General features: G+C 42.5%; 2 protein-coding genes across 6 annotated transcripts in view; both read right to left on the bottom strand.

Annotated features, from left to right (window-relative positions):
• Positions 1-25,192, bottom strand: part of DLG5 (discs large MAGUK scaffold protein 5) — a 155,728-nt gene that overhangs the window by 1,534 nt on the left and 129,002 nt on the right. Inside the window, exon 32 of the mRNA XM_077930622.1 lies at positions 1,673-1,782. Within this exon, the coding sequence (XP_077786748.1) occupies positions 1,673-1,782 (110 nt within the window). The remainder of the gene's footprint in view (positions 1-1,672; positions 1,783-25,192) is intronic.
• Positions 8,476-25,192, bottom strand: part of LOC114597063 (disks large homolog 5-like) — a 28,749-nt gene continuing 12,032 nt past the window's right edge. For 3 of the 5 annotated variants that reach the window (XM_077930629.1, XM_077930630.1, XM_077930631.1), the window contains 9 exons: positions 23,261-23,420; positions 22,454-22,630; positions 21,397-21,580; positions 17,377-17,585; positions 16,338-16,650; positions 15,841-15,906; positions 13,744-13,837; positions 12,875-13,050; positions 8,476-8,641 (listed from right to left, as the gene is read on the bottom strand). In XM_077930629.1, the coding sequence (XP_077786755.1) occupies positions 12,938-13,050; positions 13,744-13,837; positions 15,841-15,906; positions 16,338-16,650; positions 17,377-17,585; positions 21,397-21,580; positions 22,454-22,630; positions 23,261-23,420 (1,316 nt within the window). In that variant the 3' untranslated portion in view covers positions 8,476-8,641; positions 12,875-12,937. Of the gene's footprint in view, positions 8,642-12,874; positions 13,051-13,743; positions 13,838-14,469; positions 14,914-15,840; positions 15,907-16,337; positions 16,651-17,376; positions 17,586-21,396; positions 21,581-22,453; positions 22,631-23,260; positions 23,421-25,192 lie in introns of those variants that run through there. The other 2 variants (XM_077930632.1, XM_077930633.1) reach the window with 2 other exon arrangements.

The following is a 25,192-nucleotide window of genomic DNA, read 5'->3' as shown; positions in this document are numbered from 1 at the left end:
TTAAACGCTTAAAACTGCATTTATGATCAAAGCCAGTCATAGTTGCTTTGTTGTTCTACCACAGCATTATCAATGGAGAAAAATACCAACACAGCAAGAGTCTATCATAAGGATACGTTGGCCTATTGCAAAGCCTCCTTCTCAAGCAAAGTGTTGCAGGGTTACTCCATCCAATAATCTTGCTGCACTCCAAAAAACCTGACTAATTAGCATGTCTCCACTGCACAAATCCCACTGAATCCCAAGGCTGAGAGGGAACATGCCATTGAGACACCCTAGTAGGATTCCACAGTGGATCTGCATGCATAAATTAAGTTCCCTGTTTCTCCCTCAGTTTATCTCTAATTCTACCAAGAAACTGAACTTTCTATACTTCTTGAGGGAAGGGGGGCAGCTAGTGCTTGGGGCTGAAGAGAGTAGCCACCACCCCTAAAGCTTGGAGGAGGAGGGGAATTTCCCTCAAACCTCCAGAAGAATGTCAACAGACAGCTGTAAAGCGGGGGTGAGGGGGGGGGTCATAGGAGTAATGGGCAAACAGAAAATGGAACCACCTCCAGAGAAAAAAATCATACTTATTGGTTGATTTTGTCATCTGCAAAATTGTTTTGAGCTCTGGGAGGTGAAGTATCACTTTTGTGAGACCAACTGGAGTCCAGTGTCTCTGGGTGTTCTTATGTCTACTGAGAATTCTGGCAAAATTGGACACCCAAGACCCTCAACTTGCTTATTTCCTTCTCCCTTTTGTGACATGTCCTTTAAGGTTGTAAGCTTGAGGGCAGGGACTACATTTTTTTAAAAAATAGTGATTTGTATTGTGCATATGAACCAACCACATAGTCCCAAGCAGTCAGAGTAACCAGGATATAGACCAACAGACAGAATGGCTTCGTTCTTCAAACCAATTAAAATGCTGCTTAGCCATTCTCCACAGTGTCTTCCGCAGTCTGCTTGCAGTCCTCACTTGCTAATATTGGAAAAAGGCCTTGCATTAAAATGTTGCACAGGCTGTCACTTGGACATAGTCAAGTGCCTAAGTGACTGAGCAGGGGCTGGCAGGACCAGTTTGCAGCAGCAACCTATGTAGTTGGAAACAGCTATGGCACCATTCTCCCAACTGTAGCATCACTGCAGCTTACCTGGATCGGACTGGGCAGCTGCAAGCTCTGCCCCCCACTCCTTCCTATCCCTTGAGCTGACAATTTGGGAAATCCTAGCACATAACACAGACTTATTGGTTGTTCCCTTTCTTTGAAATAGAATATGCTTAGTACTAAAGGGATGATTTATAATTCTTCTGGTTGTTATGGTGAACCAGGTGCTATGCTGTGATCTACACACAGGTGACTGCTAAGGGGGGGGGAATGCTGTTGCAGAAAAATACACACATACATACAGTGGTACCTTGGGTTACATCCGCTTCAGGTTACAGACTCCGCTAACCCAGAAATAGTACCTCGGGTTAAGAACTTTGCTTCAGGATGAGAACAGAAATTGTGCTCCGGCAGCGCAGCAGCAGCAGGAGGCCCCATTAGCTAAAGTGGTGCTTCAGGTTAAGAACGGACCTCCAGAACAAATTAAGTACTTAACCCGAGGTACCACTGTAAACACGACCCAGCTAGAGGAATCAGAAGCCAGCCTTCCACTTTGCTATTGTTTCCTTTGGCATACAAACCTGTGAAGTACTTGTTATATTCCTGTTCTATCTTCTTAGCAGTCTCAAACTGTTCTTTGGAATGTTTCTGAGTAACTTTGTCCCTCAGAAAGACAGGGTCTTTTTGCTCTCTAACACAGAAATGTAGAAAAAGCTCGTTAAACGCTTAATTTTTCAGGGGACACAAGGCAAACCATTAGGGAGCTAAACAGATTTGCAGCCCGTTTTAATCAGCATAGATATACAATGGTGTGTGCAGAGCGCCATCTGGTGTCCAGTATAGGAAGGTTGCTTGATACACTTCAGCAGCAGGAGCAGCTAACCTTTGATCTGTTGCAACTGGCAAGGCAATCTGCCTTAATCAACAGGCACCTACACAGAGGCAGTGCTGTCAACTGTGACCAGAAAGCACCCTTAGGGCGCTGGATGCCTGTCCAAAACCTTTATATATAGGAAACATCATTTATAAATGTTGCTTAAAATCTGAAATTTCAGTAATCTTTTATGAAGCATAATTGTTGTGCAAGGTGGATATATGGAGTGTGAGTGCAGCTGCCCCACAAAGCCCAGTGGTTGCCACTTGGCTCCCAAAGCTGGCTTGCCTCTGTCACTCCACCTGGGCCTGGATTCCTGTTTTCTTATCAGAGCCACTTTTCAAAGTTACTTTTTCTGTACAGAGATCTCTTCCCTCTCTTCTCCCTCTCCTCCACTGGCAGTTTCATCTTGCCAAAACCTTGGGGTACTTGTTCAATTTTAACGTCTTCATTCTCTCTTCAATGCCTCCTGAGTTTTGCACCTCTCCCTCCTTGCAAGGGTTTAAATATCATGCTGGCAGGGAACATCTGATGGGCACCTTGTTGGCTACCCCTGGTTTAAACAGCTTCTATGGAGCTGACCTGGCTTCTCCCTGTTCCCTTCCTAACTGCCTTACTTTTCTTTGCAAATCCCGGGGGCCTGTTCTTAATGCAATTATTGTACAGTACACCTTGGCCTCGAGGAATTTTAAAAGCATTAAAAATAGTAGCCATAAATGATTATATATGAATATAATCCTATGCAAATCTGTAGCCCTCATATGGAAAAAACCCCACCCTTTACCAAGCATAGATTATTTATATAGCATATCTCTGTTTCTAGCACTGCTCTGAGACATCATTCTGGTTGCATTCCTATTCTCTCTTTGTATTTCTGTACTTTTTGCTGCCCTCATGCGACTTCTCACTCTCTCGCTTGGCTATCCTTCAATTTCCACCCCTCTACCACCATCACGTGGGTGGCGCTGTGGGTAAAACCTCAGTGCCTAGGGCTTGCCGATTGCATGGTCGACGGTTCAAATCCCCGCGGTGGGGTGAACTCCCATCTTTCGGTCCCAGCTCCTGCCCACCTAGCAGTTCAAAAGCACCCTTAAGTGCAAGTAGATAAATAGGTACCGCTTTATAGCGGGAAGGTAAACGGCGTTTCCATGTGCTGCGCTGGTGCTGGCTCGCCAGAGCAGCTTCGTCACGCTGGCCACGTGACCTGGAAGTGTCTCCGGACAGCGCTGGCCCCCGGCCTCTTAAGTGAGATGGGCACACAACCCTAGAGTTGGACACAACTGGCCCATATGGGCAGGGGTACCTTTATCTTTACCACCATAACTGTGTCCTCTATCTCTCTCTATCAGTTCCTGTACTATTTAAATATACCAACAGAAGGAGCCAGGAAGTGCAAACACCTGACTTTACACTCATCACCGGCCTAATATTCTCAAACCTGCCTCTCCCCAAGCTGCCTTTCCTATCTGCCCAGTTAACAACGGAAGGGGAGCCTAATGGACCAAAGGCCCAGCGTCTCACAGTGACCAGCCAGATGCCTTTGGGATGTCCAAATGCAGAACCTGAACACCATAGCAAATTTACTTAGGCCCAAGCTAGTTGTGATGGAGGCAAGCGGCATATTCTTATTTAAACATACGTCTCCATTAGTGGGGCGGGCAGGGCCTGCTTTTTTACCATGGAAGTTGCGCTCAGGTGAGCAGACCTGGAACTTCCAAATGGCCTAAAAGCACTTTTCTCATCAGCTCGGTTTACTGCCAGTAGCAGAGCTGGCCTGAGATAGAAGTTCCTGTAGCAATGGGACATGGGGAGAGGAGGTGGGGAGCTTGGATGGGTGCTCTTCCTGAAAGAAGCAGCAGAAACCTCCCACTCCTCACCTGAGATTAATATCCTACTGCCTTTTAATTGTATCTGTGGGAAGGGGGGTATTGTTTTACTGTTCTGATTTACTTATTTACTTGTTTTTATCCTGTATTTTATTCCATGAACCACACTGAGATCTTACGATGAAAGGCGGCATGTAAATTGCATGAGAACAACAAATGGCTTTGAGGTTTATTACAATCCCACACTATGTAAGGTTGTTAAATAATGATAATATTGGCTGCCATGTTGCATCAAATTTGGCCCGTGAAGTATAAGCTTAAGAACAGGGGCAGAAAGTTTGTCCAGTGTGCCATGGAAAGTTACTGCCATGTGCTCTGGAAGTCAACAATACCAGAGGTTAGACTCGAATACAAGACTTGCTGCCTTACCTACTTAGCCACTTTAATCTAGGGATTACAGAATCAAAACAGCACATCAATCCAGTTTTTAAATATAAGAATGCAAACGTAACTGAGAAAGGGTCATATTTCTATCTCCTTTGAGTTGCCTCTTCTCCAAAGAGTTCAGATAAGTTTTTGTGTGGTTCCAGACTGTCTCCCACTCGAGAAGCTGGCAGGCACAAACAAGTTTAGCTACAGCAGAACTGTGGGTGGGTGCCTTTTTTAAGAGGAAAAAATAAAGCTACCATAAAGAGAGAGAGAGAGAGAGAGAGAGAGAGAGAGAGAGAGAGAGAGAGAGAGAAGCACCTTCTCTGTTATCTCCTTTACTGAGGCAACAGTTGTCACATCAAAATGTCCACTCCTACGTTTATAATCTATGAATAAACAGTCTTTCACACCCAGCTCGATGGCTTGTTGAGAAGCTTTCATCACCTCTGTTTTGGAAGAACAAAAACAAAAAATGGTTTATTCATTTTTACTTTCACAGGAAGGCGGCATTCGGATGCTTCAGACCCAAGTTTTCCTTTACACACGTACAGTATATATATAAAGGTAAAGATACCCCTGCCCATACGGGCCAGTCTTGACAGACTCTAGGGTTGTGCGCCCATCTCACTCAAGAGGCCGAGGGCCAGCGCTGTCCGAAGACACTTCCGGGTCACGTGGCCAGCGTGACAAGCTGCATCTGGCGAGCCAGCGCAGCACACGGAAACGCCGTTTACCTTCCCGCTAGTAAGCGGTCCCTATTTATCTACTTGCACCCAGGGGTGCTTTCGAACTGCTAGGTTGGCAGGCGCTGGGACCGAGCAACGGGAGCGCACCCCACCGCGGGGATTTGAACCGCCAACCCGACGATTGGCAAGTCCTAGGTGCTGAGGTTTTACCCACAGCGCCACCCACGTCCTAGTATATATATAAAGTATATATATAAGGCACAGTATATATATATAAAGCACGCTAATACTTAAACCAGTTAAAAGCAATCATTTGGCCTTATGTCTACTGAAGGGCTTAACTGGATCATCAAGGAATATGCACTCACAGCTGCACATTCCCCACAATGCAATATTCGCACAAGCTAATACCATGATATGTTTTTCCTCCCTTCTAGAATGGGGCAGGGTAGAGGGATGATACATTATGGCAGAGAGAAAGAAGAGAAAATTGCAGGGGGGGGGGGAGCAGCACTGTTGTCGTCTCTCCTGCCTCATTCAATGTAGGACCACACACAGAGTCTTGGGGAAAAGCAAGGAGGCTGTTGCAGCAGTTGCCCAGTTGGCTCTGTAGCATGACAACTGCTTCATAAACCCATGCTTTAATAAATCCAGGCTGGGGCAACTGTTTATTAAGTCCGTGCTGTCAAATGAGGATTTCCAGGCTGCATGCATAGCTGTCAGGAAGCGCTCTCCCCAAAGGAGCAAGCAGATAAAGAGTTTAATAAATTGCACACAAGGGAAGGGAGACTGTGATGCTAAACTCTGCACCATCACTTGGTACTTCTGCTTAACCAGGAGTGTGAAGCAGCACCTGTACCTTGGCTGATGATTGCCATCGTGGCTTGTATTTACTTTCCTTTTGAACTGAAAACAAGGTAATGGCGTTGTTCACAACTCATATTTAGCAATTTCCCACAATTGAGTCTTTCTGGTCTGTGCCTTCCCTATACACACTGGAAAGAAACAAAATACGACTCTTGGATCAAGTGCTCTGTCCCAAAGCAGGGATCATTGTTTGTTTCCCTCCCAACAATACATAGCCCATGCTTGTTCTTAGATTACTGATCCAGGTTTGTTGGGAGTGAAAAACAAAAACAATCTCTGGTTCGGAGATAACACTAAACCGGGTATTGTGGTTTGTTTCCTCTGTGTGCTTGAGGGGAGAAGATGAATACCACAGCAAGGAGAAGAGACTTAAGAGGAAAGAGAGCAGAGGGAGAATTATAAGCTGAAGAGGGAGAGGAGGAAAGAGTATCTGAGAACGCAGAGCAGCACAATGGCCAAATGGGCAAAGGAAAAGAGGTATTTTAGAAGGGAATTCTTGCCGATAGAGGATGTCTGTCACCTGAATTACCCATAACACCTAAGCAACCATTGTTTTTCTACTGCTCCCTCTGGAGACCAACTTTTTGTTACTAGAGGACCTTCAAGTGCTGCCATACTTACCTAGAGGACACCGGCAAAATTTTCCTGGAGATTCCTTGACTAGCATGTCCTCCACAGCATCAAGTAATGGCCCTAGAATAAGCACAGGCCTGGGAGACGTGCAGTCCACTTTCTGGACTCGTTGATAAGCAAGGTTTACAGAATCTGGAGAGAAACGGAGAGTTGCTTACATGATCAGGAAAAGAAATAAATAAAAGAATGCAACAGCTCAAGGGCCCATGATAGTGAAGGTAACTGAGGTGTGGGACAGTCGCTGTCTGAATATTGTGAATCTGAATTCTCTAACAATACAAAATCTGAATAACAATAATAAAAAAAGCCTGAACAGGTAATACAGAAAAAGATCATTGGGAACAACTGGAGAAACTCCACATTCTATAGCTAATGATCCAAATCCATACTTCTTAGCTACTGTGAATAGCAGATTTATGGGGACATGTGGAAATATACTTTAAGAAGGGTTATGGGACATGCTAATCAGTCTTGTATGTAAAAGATTAAATGTGTGAGAGAGTGGGACATGAGATACATGGCATTTGGCTGGCACCAAACAGCTTAGAACATGCAGTGGATATGGCAGGCTGACTCTCCCCCGCTCACCCTTGCCTCAACTCCTGTTTTGTTTTGTTCTGAAACCCAAAGTCATAGGCCCTCCTTTACCAATGTGCAAATAAACCTAGATAATTTTGTTGTGGGCTAAGCAAATTCAGTTAAGACACTTGCCATCCAAAAAAGGGATGGAGTCTGTGCTGATGGTGTCAAGGGCTAGCAGTTCCTTTCCATCTTTGGACCCGCTGCGTTTGTGCTTGTGCTTCCTCCTAAAGAACGACCTCCGAGCTGCTGCCGATGATGTCTTTGCAGAGCTGTTTTCATCTTTAGCTTCGGACATGCTGTGCCTCCTGTAGAACTCCTGCTCCATCCTGCAAAGAAATTGTGGACTTAATTGGGCAAAGTCTGAAATGCTCTCAAACAGAATACAGGTAGCAGTAAAACCAACAATGGATCTTAAGACAGGCCTCGCTATGGGGTCATCTGTAGTTGACTTGAGGATGAAAGTCCGGTTCTGAGCTAAACCAAGCCGTGACTTACCATGATCGAGCAAACACGAGGATTCCTGGGGTGAAGACTGTGGCCTCTGCACCCAACCTAGGCTTGTGGCATGTCTCACTATAGACAAACCATGAGCTGTAATTAAGACTCCCTACTCATGGTTTGTCTGGAGGAAGCCAAACCATTAGCCCAACCTCAGATGCCCAACCTAAGTCAAATAATGAGCTTCTGTTCAATGTGTGGTGGTCATCTAAGTGGGTAGGTATAGAAACTTGAAGCACAAAGTGAAGAATTAAAAAATAGTAAGAATAATGGAGTCCCATACAAAAGAGGAGAGCAGGTATGGCCACACTAGAACCCCATGATTCTACAGTTCCAAGGTAAGATGGAGGGAAATGAAGTGAGAAGGTTGGTGAAATGCTATTGCAAAGAGGGAGAAAGAGAATGATATGATCAAGTAAAAGACCTGAGAGTGAGTGAAAACCAAAAAAAGTATAAGCTGGCAGCCACCAATTGGCTGCATATACACCATGACATCAGGATCTTAGCTGAGGCAGCAGTGCCCAGTTCTGTCCCTTGATCTTGATCTCCTTGATCTTTATTAAAAAGCAAGCATTAATTTGGTGGATGAAAGGGGAAAATGTGGTGTTCTCTTATGTTCCAACCCATGGACCAAAACTAAATATGGATGCCATCCATCCCTGTCTAAAAGTGCTGTGGCATGACGACGGGAAGCCACTTAGGCTGTCCCGGAATAAAAGCACAAAAACAAAGTCCTTTCCATTTTTAGGAAGTAGGCAACCATTGGCAGCACTAAAAATGACTTGACGGAATAGTTTCTTTAATTGAGAGTTATTAAAACATGCCACCTCTCTCAAGTAACTTTCCTGGGAAACTCAATACCCCCTTCAATATTAACAGCAAGGCTTTGAAGAACAAAACACTTGGCTTTCATTCATACTTCATCGTAACTGCCCCCTTTTAGCAATGAGGCAAACGCCATTTGTTTCTCAGAGATTTAATTACATGTATTTGCTGGGAATCTGTCCCCTTTCCAGCTTTTGGGCATTTTCATCCAGCTGCCACGCCATCCAGCAGCCAAAGTTCCCCTGCGGAAGAGTGTCATCAACGTACAAAATGTCATACTTCTTGAAGCTCAAGTCCTGCTCCACTTCTGCCATCCGGTCATAAAGTGCCCTGCAAAAAAAGAGAGATGAAGAGACCCTTTTTATTTTATTTTATTAAATATTCTTTTTCTTTTTTCTTTTTGACAAACTAATAATCATAAATAAATAAGAATAAAAATGTGCACCCACCACTGAGACCATTCCATTGTAACTATCCAACCTCCCAAAATTTCAACACCTCTTGCGATGGTGTGACCTCTTTCTGTTTTAACAGTACAAATTCTGCAAACACCCTCCATATCTCCTCAAAATCATTTTGCCTGCATATTCCCCACCTAACCTTAATGGCATGTGTTAATTTCCCTCTCTCTCTTTCTCTCTCGGCGTCTGGGGGCGGGGTGGGGGGTGGGCAGCTGCTCTATATTCTAGACTGATTCAAGGGGAGTAGAGTTGAAAACTGAGTGCCAGATTTAAAAGCAAGGGCTCCTCTTCTACAAGGAGCTTGGTCCTCACATTACCCTTCTCCGGGGCCAAGCAATTCAGCACGAGGAACACTTAATCTGGATCCATGGTGGTAGTGCTATTTTTCTAGAAAAACAGGTGCTGGAACTCACCATGAATGCCTCTCTTATTCTTTTATAATGGCAATGGTGCCCACCTGAGAGGTGCTGGTACTGAGTTCTGGCAAGTTCTGGCTGGGGGGGAAAGCCCTGCATGGTGGAAAGGAGTCGATTCCTTCCTGCCAAATAATGCCACAGCGAACTCAAATGGGGGCAGCTGGGACATCTTTGGGGCCTCTCTTGCTGAGAGCTAGCAAGGGAACAGGGGTTAAGGGCTGGCTGGAGCTGAGGGTTCGGAGGAGCAGGACCTGATGAGGATCAGCTTGTCAACAGGCCTTGGGTGTCTTCTCTTCTTCTCTTGCCATTGAAAGGAATTCTGTAGACACCAGCAAGAGGACACCTGAACCTAGAACAGTTACCATTAAGAAGTCCCAAGTGGAACTCGGAATCCAGATCTGTGGTGGAAATCTACATGGTATTTTTGTGTCCGATGTAGAAGATGACAGCCCTGCCAAAGGACCTGATGGGCTGGTGCTTGGAGACATGATACTTGAGGTAAGCAGTAGATATAAAAGGAAGGTGGTTGGTGGTTCAAACTCTTGCAGAATCTGTGGATGCAAAAACACATCCATAGTTTCCCCCATGAAAGGGAAAGCAGCTTGGGTTTTTTGTTTTTAGCGGACAAAAATGGTTAGCATGGAAAGGGGAATTCATCCCTTGTTTTCTTCCTCTTCTCCTGCACCCACATGCCACCACCACTCCAACTGATCCCTCATTCGAGATTCCAGGATACTACTAGTGCTTTTGGAGAGGAAAAATAAAATACCATAAGGAAAAATAATCATACAACTACATCTGACATGTAGTCTGGCCCTCAAATATTCTAGTGTAATGAGGAAGGTTGAGATAAGCAGGAAATCTATTAGGTCTCAGTTGGAAAATGTACAAAATTTGAGGTGGAATATCATCTGAGACCAGCAAGGATGCTTAAGATTCAGAGCAGTGATGCATGGATGAAATATGGCCTAGACATTCTCCAATGAATGACGTTTCTGAAAACTTGTGCTGCCCAGCTGTATTTTTGGACTGGGTTGCCATTTCCCCATTTCTCCATTAGCGAAGACGCTGGGTTCTTAATGCACTGTGAATGTATTTCCTTTCCCCCTCTTTTGGCATAGTCAGGCTCTCTAGTCCCACACAACATCCTTTTCACTGTTTGGTTTGTTAGACGCGTGCATCCGATTGGAGATTTCAAGTGTTTTTGTTTCTTCTGCTTCCTCCCCCCCAGTATGGATCTGTTGACATGCGGAACAAAACTGCCGAAGAAGCTTATCTTGAAATGCTCAAGCCAGGTGAAAATGTTAGAATAAAAGCTCAGTACAGAATAGAAGAATTCAACAAGATCAAAGAGTTACCCGGAGATGGATTCTATGTCAGGTATGTAAAAGTTCAATCAGTAAACCAGGGGACTGTTCATCTGCTACAACTGTGGGATAATTCACACAGATATGAGCATCTCTTAAACTTTCAGCACTTGATGGCTTGCAGATGAATTTGTAAATTGACTGCGTTGAAAACATTGTGTACATTGTGTTTGAACTGACTATAAGGAACAGGACAGCCCTGTGTCTAGTGACTTAATCTGCAATGGCTTATTTGCACATAAAAGTTGTCACTTGATGCTATAGTCAACAGAAGCAAGCATGCATCCCACTTTTATGAATACAGCTCAAGAGCACGCCTACAAAATTGGCATCAAAAGTTCAGTCACAATAAGGCAAACTGTATTTATGGTGATTCCATACTTCCTTTTCAACGAATTTAATAATCTCCCCTTAATTACCTGAAGGATGGATATCCTATGATTAGGGAAGTGGGCTTTAGGCTCAGCACAGCCCTGTTAAGGATTCTTGAATGATTCCATAGCCTGTAAAATTGAATACTACTAATCTACCTCCCAGAGATTTGTGAAAATGACTAAGTATTAGAGAGAGCACTTCCTTAAAAAAGAGAAAAAGATAAGTGAGCCAGCAGTTTTCTGGTTCAAAGCTTATCTCTGTCATGAACTCCTTGAATAGCCTTAAGTAATTTTAGGCACACAATTAAATAACGTGTGTTTAATAATATAAACTATTGAAGAAACTAAGTAAAATCCCCAGCTTCTGTCCCCCACCAGGATCTGTGATATTTTGCTGGACTGCCTTTTAACAGATGGCTTTAATGTGATGCACAGGGGTAAAATAATACAATCATAGAATTGTGGAGTTGAAAAGGGACCCTAAGGATCATATAGTCCAACCCCCTGCAATGCAGGAATATGCTGCTGTCCCATATGGGGATTGAACCTGCAACCTTGATGTTATCAGCACCATGCTCTAACCAGCTGAGCCATCCAGAGCATGTATGGCTCTGAAGCATAATGATACAGTGGTGAAGCATAGCTCTAAACCCCTCTTGATGGGTTGGGTCTGGACTATGTTAGTTGAACTTGGGTGCCATTGAGATAAAATTAGTCATGACTTACTCAACTCCCATTGAAATCAATGGGAATGAAGTTCATCAAACTTAGTCTGAATTTCTACCAGGCCTGGCCATTCCACAGGCTCCTTGCTGCCTACCAATTGCAAGGACTGACATCCACTCCCTGTCCTGAACCTGAGGACACCGCGGAGGCTCAAGTATGCATAGTCCCAAGGAGCTTAAATCAGCAAAGTCCCAGCCTCAAATCAGGAGGTTCCTGGTTCACCTTGGAGTCTCTGATATACAGTGGTACCTTGGTTCTCAAACTTAATCCGTTCCGGAAGTCAGTTCCAAAACCAAGAAACCAGTTCCATAGAAAGTAATGCAAAACGGATTAATCCATTCCAGACTTTAAAAAAACAGCAATTTAACATGAATTTTACTATCTAATAAGACCAGGCTTCCTCAGCCTCGGCCCTCCAGATGTTTTTGGCCTACAACGCCCATGATCCCTAGCTAGCAGGACCAGGGGTCAGGGATGATGGGAATTGTAGTCTTGAAACATCTGGAGGGCCGAGGTTGAGGAAGCCTGAACAAGACCATTAATCCATAAAATGAAAGCTGTAATCAGTGTTCTGTACTATAAAATAAGACTGTCTTGTAGATGATAAAAAATAAAAAAATTTTTTCCCTTACCTACACTGATGATAGTCATTGTTTGGATGGGGGGCTTTTTTCCATTTTCACTGTCACACAGACAATCAATCAATCAATCAATCAATCATAAAACAAAAAACAAGCAACAGTCACAAAAATTTAAAAGCCACAAAAACGCAAAAAATAGCAAAAACAAAAGCACCAAATATCATCTCAGAACACTGCAATCAGAAATGGAAGGCTTTAATTATGATGGGGGGGGGGGGGATTCAGATGAGTGGTGCAAGGGCAGAAGAGGGAGGAAAAAAGGCTTAATTATGATCGGGGGGACTCAAATGAACAGTGCAAGGGTAGAAGCGGGAAGAATAAAGGCTTAATTACTATGCGAGGGACTGAAATTTGCTACGCAACAGTAAAAACAGAAGCTCACAGACCCCGTTTGGGTTCCAGGGCAAAGTTTGAAAACAGGAACACCTACTTCCGGGTTTGCAGCGTTCAGGTTCCACGTTATTCGGAAACTAAGCTGTTCGAAAACCGAGGAAGGGGCAAGCAGAATATAAAATGGAAGAATGGTATAAAGAGGTGAGGGATATAGCTATTAATGATAAAATGAGGAAGCAGGTTACCTGATTGAATTGCAGGGATTGGTGGTTGGGGTGGTCTGCTTGGATGGAGGTGTCGTGATCCCTTCATCCTGTTCGTTCACAGTAACAATTATGATAGGACGAGGTCTCCAGGTTAAGCGGCGACTGCGGTGGGGTTACCAGGCTGGGGCTGCTACATTCAGGATGAGACAGTGAACCTGTATAGAACAGCACAGGAGCAGCCATGGCAGTTGGATGTGTTGCAAAAGTTATCGGGGAAGTCACACCGTTACTTTACATTGGCTTCCAAGTATTTTTAATAGTGGGCTTCCAACAAGAACAACACCTAAATGTTAAATTACGTGCGCTATTTAAAGACTACCCCACCACATTTTTATTATGGGAAATTTCATACTAACACTGAGAGGTTGAGGGGGTAAGAGAGAATGTTTTTAATACGCATGCACTAGAAATATGGGATGGGGACATGTCCTTGCTCAAAACATAGACTGCCCAATGTGCACCATGGTACATTCAGACTCCTCCCTTAGCCCCTCTTCCTAACCCTCTCAATCAAAAAATAAATAAATCAGGGTCTGGTTTGTTTTTAATTTGGGGGTCGCCTCTCTTTGTGCCTGTGTTGTATTTGTTAAGGGGGCATGCATGGGTGTTTTACCTGGTGCTGCGAGGAGGAGGCATTCTCATCCCATTATTGTATTTTTCTTCTGCAAAAGGGCTATGTTGTGGTGCCCATGATAGTTTCTTAGATTTCCAAATGTGACCCCCCCCCCCAAAAAAAGCAGGGAGGGTGCCCTGTTCTAAACATTGACAAAAATCTACTAGCTAGAACACAGAACTCTCCATTCATGCAGCAATTCCCAAGAAAGAAATAATATAAATATATATATTACCCCTACTGGAGCCAATGACGGTCCTCTGGTACTTTGGCGTCCATGGTATTTTTATTCCTTCTGTCCTATACTGCAAGTTGCTGGAAGAACCTACCTTTTTTTAAAAAAAGGAAGTCAAAACTTGCTTTTACTTTAGTCAAATCACAACACTTTCCCCTTTAAACTGTCAGTGTACCCACAACTTACAGATCCTTTAAAAAAAAAAAAACTTGCTTGGGAATATTATAATTTTCCTCCTTCAAACAGATGAAATAATCCCCCACTTTTATTCCAACTAGAAATTAAGTATTCCATTACAACTAATAGTAAGAATACGTGAGGTTACAGCCAGCCAGCCAGTTGACAGCCATAGAGTCTTCAACAGTTTATTAGAAATAATGTAGACATTAAAAAAATCACCACTGCTTTGAACACAAACTGGTCAAAAAACAACAACAAACACACCCAAAAGAAGATCATATAGTGTATTAACATTTTGTCACTCGCTTTCATACTAACAGTGCAAATACAATTTGGTCTAAATGTACAGATTGACAAGCAACAACCTCTAGGCTCTAATCCAGCCCTAGTGAGATGTAAGAGCTTTGAGGATCAAACATACAAATGTATAGGCTTTACTTATTTTAAGTTTCAAAAGGAATTGCTAGTTTTAACTAGGATATCTTGAATACTAACTAGAGATTAAAAACAACAAAATGAAGAGCATTAAAAATTAGTGGAACATACCCTGAAGACACCTTTTTCTCCTTTTCACAAACAACATTAGACAGATTTGTCTGTTCTTTTCTGCTTGGATTCATTTGGATCAATTGAATTATAAAGATCAATTTCATTTAAATGCTTGAAGTTATCGTTTCCTCCAAGACAACTGAACAAAAGTTTGGATTTCTCAAAATTTACATTAACATCCTCAACAAAAAATTCAATAAAGACGTAGTCCCTTCAGCCACTTCGCAGAAGCAGGCTGCATGGCAGATGCCGCTGGTGGCGGCGGTGTGGGTCCTCTTCCTCCTCTCCAAAGGGCTTGGCCAGAAAACAACGACGGGCAGGGCGGGAAGACCCTCGGGTAAAGGTGAGGAGAAGGAGGAGGCGGCTGGGACTCCTTCTCGGGGCTCAAAGGCTCAGGCCTATTAACCACAGAGCACTGCACATATGCATCAGAAGAACCTACTTTAAAGAACAAAAGGAAAAAGAGTCAGGCTTAATAAGGGGGGGGGGGACTCCTTTAGGCCCTGAATTTCACAAGAGATCTGCAAGATTTCTGCTGTAAGCAATATAAAGTGCTCCTCCGGAACAAGTTTTCTTATTACAGAGAAAAATCTAACTGCATTCCCTGGTAGTTATATGGAGATATATCAATCACATGGGGGACATCTTTTTTTAAAAAACAAAAAACAAAAAGGGGTGTATAGGTAAGGAGTGGGGCACCACTGTCCCCTCCCTGCTACTCTTCTCCCGAATGCTTTCCTCCTAAGCTGAGCTCACATACTGGAACTGTGCTCAGCTGGGAGGGAGAAAACATTTGAAGAAAGAGTTCTGCACTCCTTACTCCATACAGCCTTTTTGTTCTTAAAAAAAGGACTCTTCCCATCCCTGTATTATCGAAAAATTGCTGTCTTTAGCTACAAACACACACCACTCATACATGCATGGAGCACACACGAATCACCAGTAGCTAATGTGGTCCTTATTTTCATATTGCAGTTGCACTATTTTCCCTCTTAAAAACAAAGCCAACATTACTGCCTATTGTTTTCTTCCCCTAGTTCAGGACTGCCATCCTGAGAACAGTTTCAGCTGAATGCAACAGGGCTGCAGCCCCTAGCCAATACAGTGGTACCTCGGGTTAAGAACTTAATTCGTTCTGGAGGTCCATTCTTAACCTAAAACTGTTCTTAACCTGAGGTACCACTTTAGCTAATGGGGCCTTCTGCTGCCGCCGCCATGCAATTTCTGTTCTCATCCTGAAGCAAAGTTCTTAACCCGAGGTACTATTTCTGGGTTAGCGGAGTCTGTAACCTGAAGCATCTGTAACCCGAGATACCACTGTAACTGGGCATCTCAACTGTACACTATCATTCCATGAGCCCACCCTACCTGGATAATGGCTTCCGTTTTGTTCTTCCTAGCCACACCTCTCTCTTCCTTCACCGAGTTCAGCTCCTGAAATAAAATAAAAATCCATCATTGGAGGTACATTAAGTGTACAAGAAAGTCTTTCTCTTAATGAAAACACACTGAATTTTTGAAAGCCTGTGCCATGCATAAGAAGGAATAATGCACACTGCATGAATTAGATGCAACTAGCAAATATCTTTAAAGCTGCAACACATATTTGCTTGCATAAAAAAATGAAACACTCTGCAGCCCCAAGTAATAATAGAGAAATCAGAGAAGTTAATTCTGACCAAGGGATGATTGGCACAGAGGGCAATAATACTTAAGACTTTTGTTTTGCCCGCTGTAGTTCTAAATATCTGGAGGGCACCGGGATGAGGAAGGCTGGTCTAGAAACTTGCACAGAGTTACACAGTCAGCACCACTAGGTTTGAACAACTCTTTCTGGCCAGAGCAAGTGCCATACAATACCACACCTGTCTTAAGGCTTCAATTTCCCCACTAGCCACTCTTTTCTCTGAGGACATGTTTTTCAATTTGGATTCGGCAAGTTCCAACTCTGTATCCAGCCTATCCATTTCATTGAGGACTTCGTCCCTCTCGCTCATGATGAGACAATACTCGGTGAAAACAGCGTCCCTCTCTTCCTTGTACTTCTGTGCATCCTTCACGGCTTTCAGCTGCATTGTCTTAAACCTTGTCACTTCTGCCTGCATCTGCTCCATCTCTCTCTGTAGCTCCTTGTTTTGGGCAGTGGCCTTGCTCAGTTCCTGCTGCACGGTCCCAAACCTAAAGAGAGGTGGGAGGAGAGTCACAGCAAGTCCTTTCACCACTTGTAAGAGAAAGGGGGCCCTATGAAAGCTTCCTTCCTCTTTTACGCACCAAACTAAACTGTGCAAAGGACTAAATAAGAAGTGGGACAGTCAGCCATGTTTTCTTTGTCACATTACTGCCCTGCTCACATTTCAATGTGGGAGTATCAGGGGGGAGAGAAGCAGTGGTTCTCATCTCATCATAAAAGAAATGTTGGTGAAAGGAGATGAGCTCCTTTCACTTCACAAACCATGGTGCAGGGGAGGGGAATAGTTCACCCATGTATGATGTTTTTACTTAGACATGGGACACATAAAATTATATTGAACGCCGTGCAAGCAGAAATCCACTTCTGCAGCAGGAGTTCAGTTTCCTCTCTACCTCCACATCTCTCCCCCAAATGTGCTCCAGAGGAGAGAAAGAGGAGGTGTCACTATGTGCACAAAAGTTTTTTGCATCATGGGATGCAGCCCTCACACAGGCACACATGCACAGCACTTTATATGTGGCTGGAGCAAACACATGAACAAAATGTGGCTACTCAGTCAGGTCAACTTTGTTTGCTCGATTTTTGGTCACTAGGGAGCAAGCAGAAAAACCATGACCAAAGCAAGGAAAGTTCAGAGAGGTAACTTGGGTGTCAAGTTTGTTCTAGTAAAAAACAAAAACATGAAATGGCTTTCTGGCAAAAGCATCTTCTACCTTCTGTTCATCTTGTCAATCTGCTTCTGGAGTCGCCTGTTTTCGCCTTCCTTCTGCTCTAAGCGGCTCAGATCAGTATTGTAGCTCGCCATCTTCTCATTGTACCGCTTTCTCAGTGCGTCGTAATCCTTCTTCACGCCCTCCAGCTTGCCCATTGCTTTCTTGTAGGGTTTATTGAGTGTCTGCGACGACCCATTCTGCTTCATTACCTGGAATAACGGAAGATATTCTGAATAATAATTCCTGGCAGATAAACTTCAGTCATATTGTAAACAGGAGGGGGGAAACACAGGGAGGTTTTATTTTCTGCTCACTAGGGCCCTCAAAAGAGCTGACGAGGTAACATATTTAAAAAATCACAACATGCTTAGAGCCAAAGAACTGTAAGCAGAAGGAAAATAGCTGCTAGTGCTGCATTCCAAAGAGACTGTACAGAATCCTCAGGGCTTTGAAAAGCTGGTTTCATGGCACAACACGTGGTTCTGCTCATGTAAAAAGCTGAATAAGTTCTTGGACAAACGGAGTAACCTTTTTAGATTTAATTTCAGTTTTCTCCTTAAAAAAAAACTCCAGTATAGAATGGAAGGAGAGGAATTCCAGGAATGAAAAGGGCCCGTAACATCCAGGAAGGAACACAAACAGCAGTTAACAGTACCCAGACTTTGTACTGCATATTCCCTTCCCTTCTGGAAAAAAATCTCTCCATATGTATACAAGTGGCTGCTCTTAAGAGATTTAGCTTTCCATGATCACTGGGATTTATACTCAATTTATTAGCATATGATCATTGATTAAATACCCTTTGGACACCAGAAGGCCCAGAACACCTCTCATGTATGTAATGTACATGTTAAGATGTAAAACTATACAGGGCATCAAAGCAGCCAGCAAGATGAAGGGTCTGCCCTGCCTGACACAGTTACTGATGTTTTCCTTGAAAATAATATACTCTCCCCTTCCCTTCTATTGATTTCTGACACTTTTAATCCAATGTCTCTTCACGGGGCTTTCTCCCAATATATCACCCCGCCCAAAGGTGTCTCCTGAACATGGATCTTCTCCCACTGTGTCCTTCTAAGTCTGAATGGCAAAATCATACCGCCCCCAGCCCCAAGCTCCTCCTTTCTTTGATCTGTCCACTATTATGAGACAAAATGCAACTGCAGTTCTTTTTAAGTCTACCACAAGGTGGCACACCAGTTACAATGTCCATTGCAGCCCTATTATAGATGCATAATGCTCAAAATTAAGCTAAAACCATTAAAATATATTCTCAACAAAGGGATAATGGATTGTTTTCGAAACACTTGTTTTTATGAACCTGTCAATGTTAATACACATTTATTGGGGTCAATTGATAGGCATCTATTTCCAGAGAGTGCTCATAAACTACTCAGAGCAAAAGAACCCTTTGCCGGTTTTTATTATTATTATTTAATCATTTTTTCAATACAAATAACAACCACAAAAAACACATACAACAAAAACCACAATAACACTAATAACACAATTTAACATTTCAGATTTGAGTACTGATATACCTCTGACTACACCTTTTTAACAATATTTCCCCACCTCTCATCCCCCTACTTCCCACCATCATCCGCCTTATCGCTTAAATATTCCTTCCAGATTTCTTTGCGTTGACATGCAATTCGTTCATATGTGGCTAGTCTGTCCATATTGTCAATCCATGTGCTTAATGGAATCTTTTTGTGGCTCTTCCAACTCATCAGAACAAGTTTTTTTGCTTCTAATATGGCACGGTACATCCATTTTTTTTGATCCCTTGTAATCTCTCACGTTTCCAGTATATAATTTAGAATTAAATTCAATTCCCCTAAATAACAATTTCTTTTTATTACTCTTGCTATATATATCTTCACCTCGCACCAAAATGATCTTATCATCGGGCAGTTAATCATCATATGTACTAAGTTCGCATTTTTACTTCCACATCTCCAGCAGTTGTCTGAATTGTTATTTTCTTCTGGTAAAGTTTTGCTGGAGTCCAGTGGACTCTGAATATTATTTTCTGCTGAATAAGTCTTAGTCTTAGATCCATAGAGGCTATTTCTGTTGATTTTATACTTGACTTCCATAAATCATCTGTTATCTGTACCCTAACTCTTCACTCCATTTTTGTCTATCATATTCGAAATCATATTTCTTCCTGTTGAGTAGGGTTTTATATAGTGCAAGTGTAGAGTTTTTTTGTTTTTGTTGCAGAAATTAAATCTTGTAGCAGCAGGGGTGTTTCCGATGCTGCTATAGCGTCAGGACCAAACTACCTTTCCAACATATGTTTCAATTGGATGTGTTGCCATTGTGTTTCACTAGTTAATCCATACTTTACTTGCAAAGTCTTATTCCACAAATTTGTAATTTTCATCAATTAATTGATTCAATGTCAAAATACCTTTTTTCATCCAATTTTGCCAAATTATTACTTGATTTCCAATTTTTAATTTTGGGTTGGCCCATATTGTTAATTTCTCATGCTGATAGGGGTCATCCTTATTATTTTTATTTATATTCATCCAAATTTTTATAGGTGGTTTAATAGTCTCCAGGATAATAGGATATTTCATAAAATTAGAGCCGAGTTTAGTCCACCCTTCAAGAGGTTCAAAGAAACTATATTCGAGAGTAGCCCAACTGGGATTCCTGCTAGCTCTCCAATCATTAGTCTTACTCAGCAGGTAGGCCTAGTGATATAGTTCCAGATTTGGGAGACCAAAGCCACCTTCCTTAGTTGGAAGTTGCATTTTATGTGGTGATATTTTTGGTGGCTTTGTACCCCACAGTTGATTTATTTTTTGGAAGTAAAATTTGGGAATATGTATTTGTAATCCTCTTAAGAATGTATAAAAGCTTTGGAACAACATTCATTTTGAGGACATTAACCTTTCCCTAAAGGTCCCCACCTTTCAATATCAAAAGTAATCTCATTTATAACTTGATTCACATTTAATTTTACAATTTGGTACATATCTGATGAAGTCATTATACCAAAGTATTTAATAAAGTCTTTGCACATCCAAAATTGATGGTTTCTATACAATGCAGCCCCTGGCCCAATTGGTAAAATCTCTGATTTTGTCCAATTTATAGAACATCCCGATATTCTGCCAAAGGTTTTTATTTTCTCCATAATTTTTGGAATTGTATCTTCTGGTTTTGTAATAAATAAAAGGATATCATCCACAAATAATACAATTTTGTAATTATCTTTGTTGTGTTTTACACCCTTGATATGCTCATCCTGAATTATTGCTCTTGTTAATGGTTCCAGGCACAGATTAAATAATAATCAATTTAAACCACTCAAATCCGGGACGTTGGGTTTTATAAATCATTTTAATCCAAATACAGTATTCTATAGGGAAACCAAATTTACGTAACACAAACCCCATGAATTCCTTATATATTCTGTGAAAAGCCTTTTCTGCATCTAGTGCTTGAGCAATATCTGAAAAAGCCTTTGAAACTACATGGGTTGACAAAGACACAGCTCCACGTGTTGACAAATGGATGCTATACAAGGCAGGGTTAAAGAAGAAATGAATAAGCCTAGGCTCTCTTAAAGATACCAGTAGGCTGCATTCAAAATACGTTTTCAAGGCTGTGAAAGGAGAGGGATTTCAAGGTTTCAAGCTACCCACACTTGACTTAGAAAACACCCCTATGTAGTAGGGGCAGTCAATGTGGCACCCTCTAGATATTGTTGGATTACAGCTCCCATCATCCTTCACATCTCTGATATGAAACCTGCAATATTCCTTTTTGGTCTTCTACATGCAGTTGACATCACAGATGCTGGGTTTTTTTGGGGGGGGAGGGTTGGTCCTCTATGGACATTAAAGAAAGTAAATAAGCACTGCATATTAAAGAAATGGAATGGAAGAGACACTTTTCTGAAGTGCCCCCCGAAACACTTGAGAAATCAGTGGGAGTGGGAAGAGAATAGAAAATAAACGAGAAGCTGAACTCAGCAAGCAAAAACAGGGCAGAGGCTACCTGCTGCAGCTGACTGCGCAGGTCTGTTATGTCCTTCAGATCCTCATCATGAAGTCTCTTCATTTCCTCACATGACTGCTGGAGGTGATCGCGCTCTCGTACCAACTGGTTGTTCTTCCGCTTCAAAGTGTCCATGTCCTCCTCCACCTGCGACTGGTCACTCAGCAGACAACTGTGCAGTGTACTGTTCAGATATTAGAAATGTACATATAAAAATGCTCCAAAGGCAATTAAAAAGCAATTTTAGAAAACGTGGAAAAGCAACGTTGCTTTATCGAGTAAGCATCCCCGTTAAGCCATAAAGAACCACCACAAATACAGCAAATCCTCCGGACTCAGAGGGGTTTATTAATTCTGTACAGCTGTGTCTCTCCAGATGTTGTTGGGCTCCCCATCAGCCCAGCCAGCATGCATCAGTTGTATTCCAAGACTCTCTGGAGGATCATAATTTAGTCACCACCATTATACACTATCAAACACAGAAATTAGTATGTGTAGTGTCATCGCCTCCAATTTGATAAAGAAGTTAAAAAATTAAGAAATATCCACCATTAGAAACCACCAGATTTTGCACTGTTGCTTGGTGTGGTGAATTTTGTTGATACCTAATTGCCCTTAAGAGAATCTTCCTTAGCAGTGTCATTTACTGCACTGGACTCCAACTTGGAACTGGTGAAAGCAGGGTTCTGAAAGGGGGAAGCAGGGGACAAGTATCATCAAATCTCTGAAGACTGAGGAGGTCACCCAACAGTTGCTAAACTCGATTCATTCCACACCAAGCTAAGCTTATACTCCCCACCATAATTTTCAGAAACTGGCCCTCCATCTTCAAATATTTTTTAAAACTAATCCTAAATCTGCAACCAAAAGCTCTGAACATTATCTCTCTACTGATGTTAAAATGATGCCATTTTAAAAGTTGACTAAAGCTGGGGATAAGAAAAAAGCTATGAAGGACCTTTGAACATTAAGATCTAAGGCAGCTTAACAGACACGTAGTAATGGTAAAAGGAAACCAAAATGCATCCGTGTGCACATGCTGTGTGCAATTACTTACTGATAGAAATCAGCCTCCTTAGCAGATTCTTCACATGTTTTTAGCGCTTTGGTGTGTTGGTTCTGTAGAGACTGCAGATCGGGCATTGTCTTCATGCACTGAATCTTCAGCCTTTCATAGTCATGGTTTGGCTTGTGGCTAGGCGGCCCACCAGGATAGATTTCAGATGAGCATGACCTTAACATAAAATTCACGTGTATACACATCAAACATTTTAAGTACAGTGCAACCTCCGTTGCCAAACATAATCCATTCCAGAAGCCCGTTCGGCTCCCGAAATGTTCGACAACCGAGGCTCAATGGGGCGGTTGGAAGCCCCACTGAGAAAAGAGAGAAATGTGCCTCGAAAGCCGTTCGGCTTCAGAGGCATGTTCGAAAATGGAAGCAGTTGCTCCCGAGACATTTGACAACAGGGGTTCCCACTGTATTAAGGTGAAAGAAAACATGCACCCTCCCATAAAGGTTACTTTATATGAAACAAAAAGAATACATTAAGCATACTCTGTACCCACATGGAGTTGGCCACTGGTTGTGTAAGTAATTTACAAAGATAACATCACTAGCTAACAAAGACTGCATCATCTAGTTCAACCCCTTGCAATACAGGAATCTTTTACCAAACACAGGGCTGAAACCCACAACCCTGAGATTAAGTGTCTCATGCTGTCAGACTGAGCAATCTTAGGCATCCTTAACTGCCCCCCTAACTCAAACAGCTGTGCTGTGGAAAAGAGCCGAAGACCCATGCCCAAGTGCACACGCATTAGACCTGGGAATATAGCCTCATATGACCGTTCAGTCTTTTACCTGCACTCATCAAAGGTTGACCCAGGAGACGACAGTGCAAGACGCTTCCTCAACTCATCCCGCTCCTGGTATGGCTGAAACAAAATGGTCTCTGGTTTCTCATTCATCTGCCTCACATCGGTGACTGCAGGGGGTGGTGATGATGGTTTATCCGTTGTACCTGTTGCCAAACACAAACAAGCACAGAGTTAGGGGGTTAGACAAGAGCATTTTCAAAAAAACAAGCTATCTGTTTGCCAGAAAAAGTGGGAATGTGAAAAAGCTACCAAAGGAGATGAATGGTAAATTTGCCAGGATCATGCATGTCTACAATGAAGACAGACTTGTGGTCAAGTGCACACATTTGGGGTGCTATCCACAATGCTTCCACAAACAATTGGTTTTGTTGATTTGTTATCCCCTAAAAGAGCAGTTATCTAAACACAACATATTGAGAACTGCTGCCAAGTGTCTAGGCTAGTTTCCACTCTAGCCACCAAAGTAGGCTTATTCATCTAACTGGGATGTGTCCCATCAACATAATGAAAAAAGTAGGTAGTCTACCTACTGAAGCGTGAGGTCACCAATGCTGATTTGTGGAGTGCTGGTGACACCCTGATCAGTTGACATTGGCACACAAATTCTTCCCAAGGAATAAATTTTGGGAACCGTGACCCTTAACATCTGTTTCCAGTTTCCTTAGAGGAAACTCCTTAAAATTACAAGCAACAACTGTTTTGCACAAGTTCTAACATGCATGAATTGCAGGGACCCTGGAAACAGCAAGTAAAGGGCTCCTCCATCACGTGCGATGACCTGAAATGCAATCCCTGAACAAATCAGGGGTTGCCTGTACTACACACAGTACTGCACTCCTTAGCACATGTCAAAAATGCTTTCTTCTATATCACCTAATTTTGGGGGGAGGATTGCAATAAACTTTGTACATATCATTTATGCTGGGAATGTCAGTTGGTGCAAGATTTTTGGAATTTAATTTTGATAAGAGTATTACTGAAGAAACTACTGTTTGTTGTCCAAATTTAACGTTGCTGAATATTTTGATGACACCAATGTAAATATATTGTCAAAAAAACTGCTTGATAAATGAGCTTGGCAGTGTGGAAAGCAATTGCAACTCATTGGGAAACAGCCTGAAATCTTACACTGGATGCTTGGTACCACTCACTCTGAAATACAGCTATAATGGAGCAAGTTATGCGTAACCTGAGATTTCGACAAGCACTAGATCCTCCAGCCACTTTTATACGATTTGGCATTCCCTAATGACATATGCATGGGAACCATCATTTCCAAGACAACCCTCACCACAAACCTGGAAAATCTGGAACTACAGTTGCAATCAAAATTATTCAATTCCCTTTGCAAAGCAGAGTTACTGTATTATCAAAATTTACATACTTTCAGCTGTTTGCAATGAGCAAATCAAACCAAAGCAATTGAAATAGCTCAACACAATGGCTGCTTCAAGCAGTTTCTCCAAATTTAGCTGAAAAAGCAACTTATACTGGCTTCTCCAGTCTCACTATTATTCAATACCCTGAATGGAATTCCTCGCAACAGCACAAATACAACAGGTGTTGTCTCAAGCATACCCAGTGCAACTCATCAAGGGCTTTGTGAGTTGCACCAGGTGTGCTTGAGGTGGAACACATGAAAAAAGGACCACCATTTTTCAGAAGACATATTTGCGTGTGACGGATTGTATTTAAGGCCCTCTTCCATTGGAAAAATGCAGCCAACTTGTAACCTGAGCTTCTGTGACTGTAATCTGTGCCACTGTGATTACAGTTCATGGGCATTTGCGGTGTCTGCTGCCTCAACCTTGCATCCCTATGGAGAGGTGCCTGCAGTTACAACACATGGCTAGCAAGGGAAGTGCAAGGCCATATGGGCTGGCGGGCATCAGAGAACCTTGGAAAGAGTTGCAGG

The sequence above is a fragment of the Podarcis muralis genome, chromosome 6 (genome assembly GCF_964188315.1).
Source record: "Podarcis muralis chromosome 6, rPodMur119.hap1.1, whole genome shotgun sequence".
Taxonomy (NCBI): domain Eukaryota; kingdom Metazoa; phylum Chordata; class Lepidosauria; order Squamata; family Lacertidae; genus Podarcis; species Podarcis muralis.
Note: the sequence above shows the minus strand (reverse complement) of the source record. Positions and strands in the feature narration are given on the sequence as shown.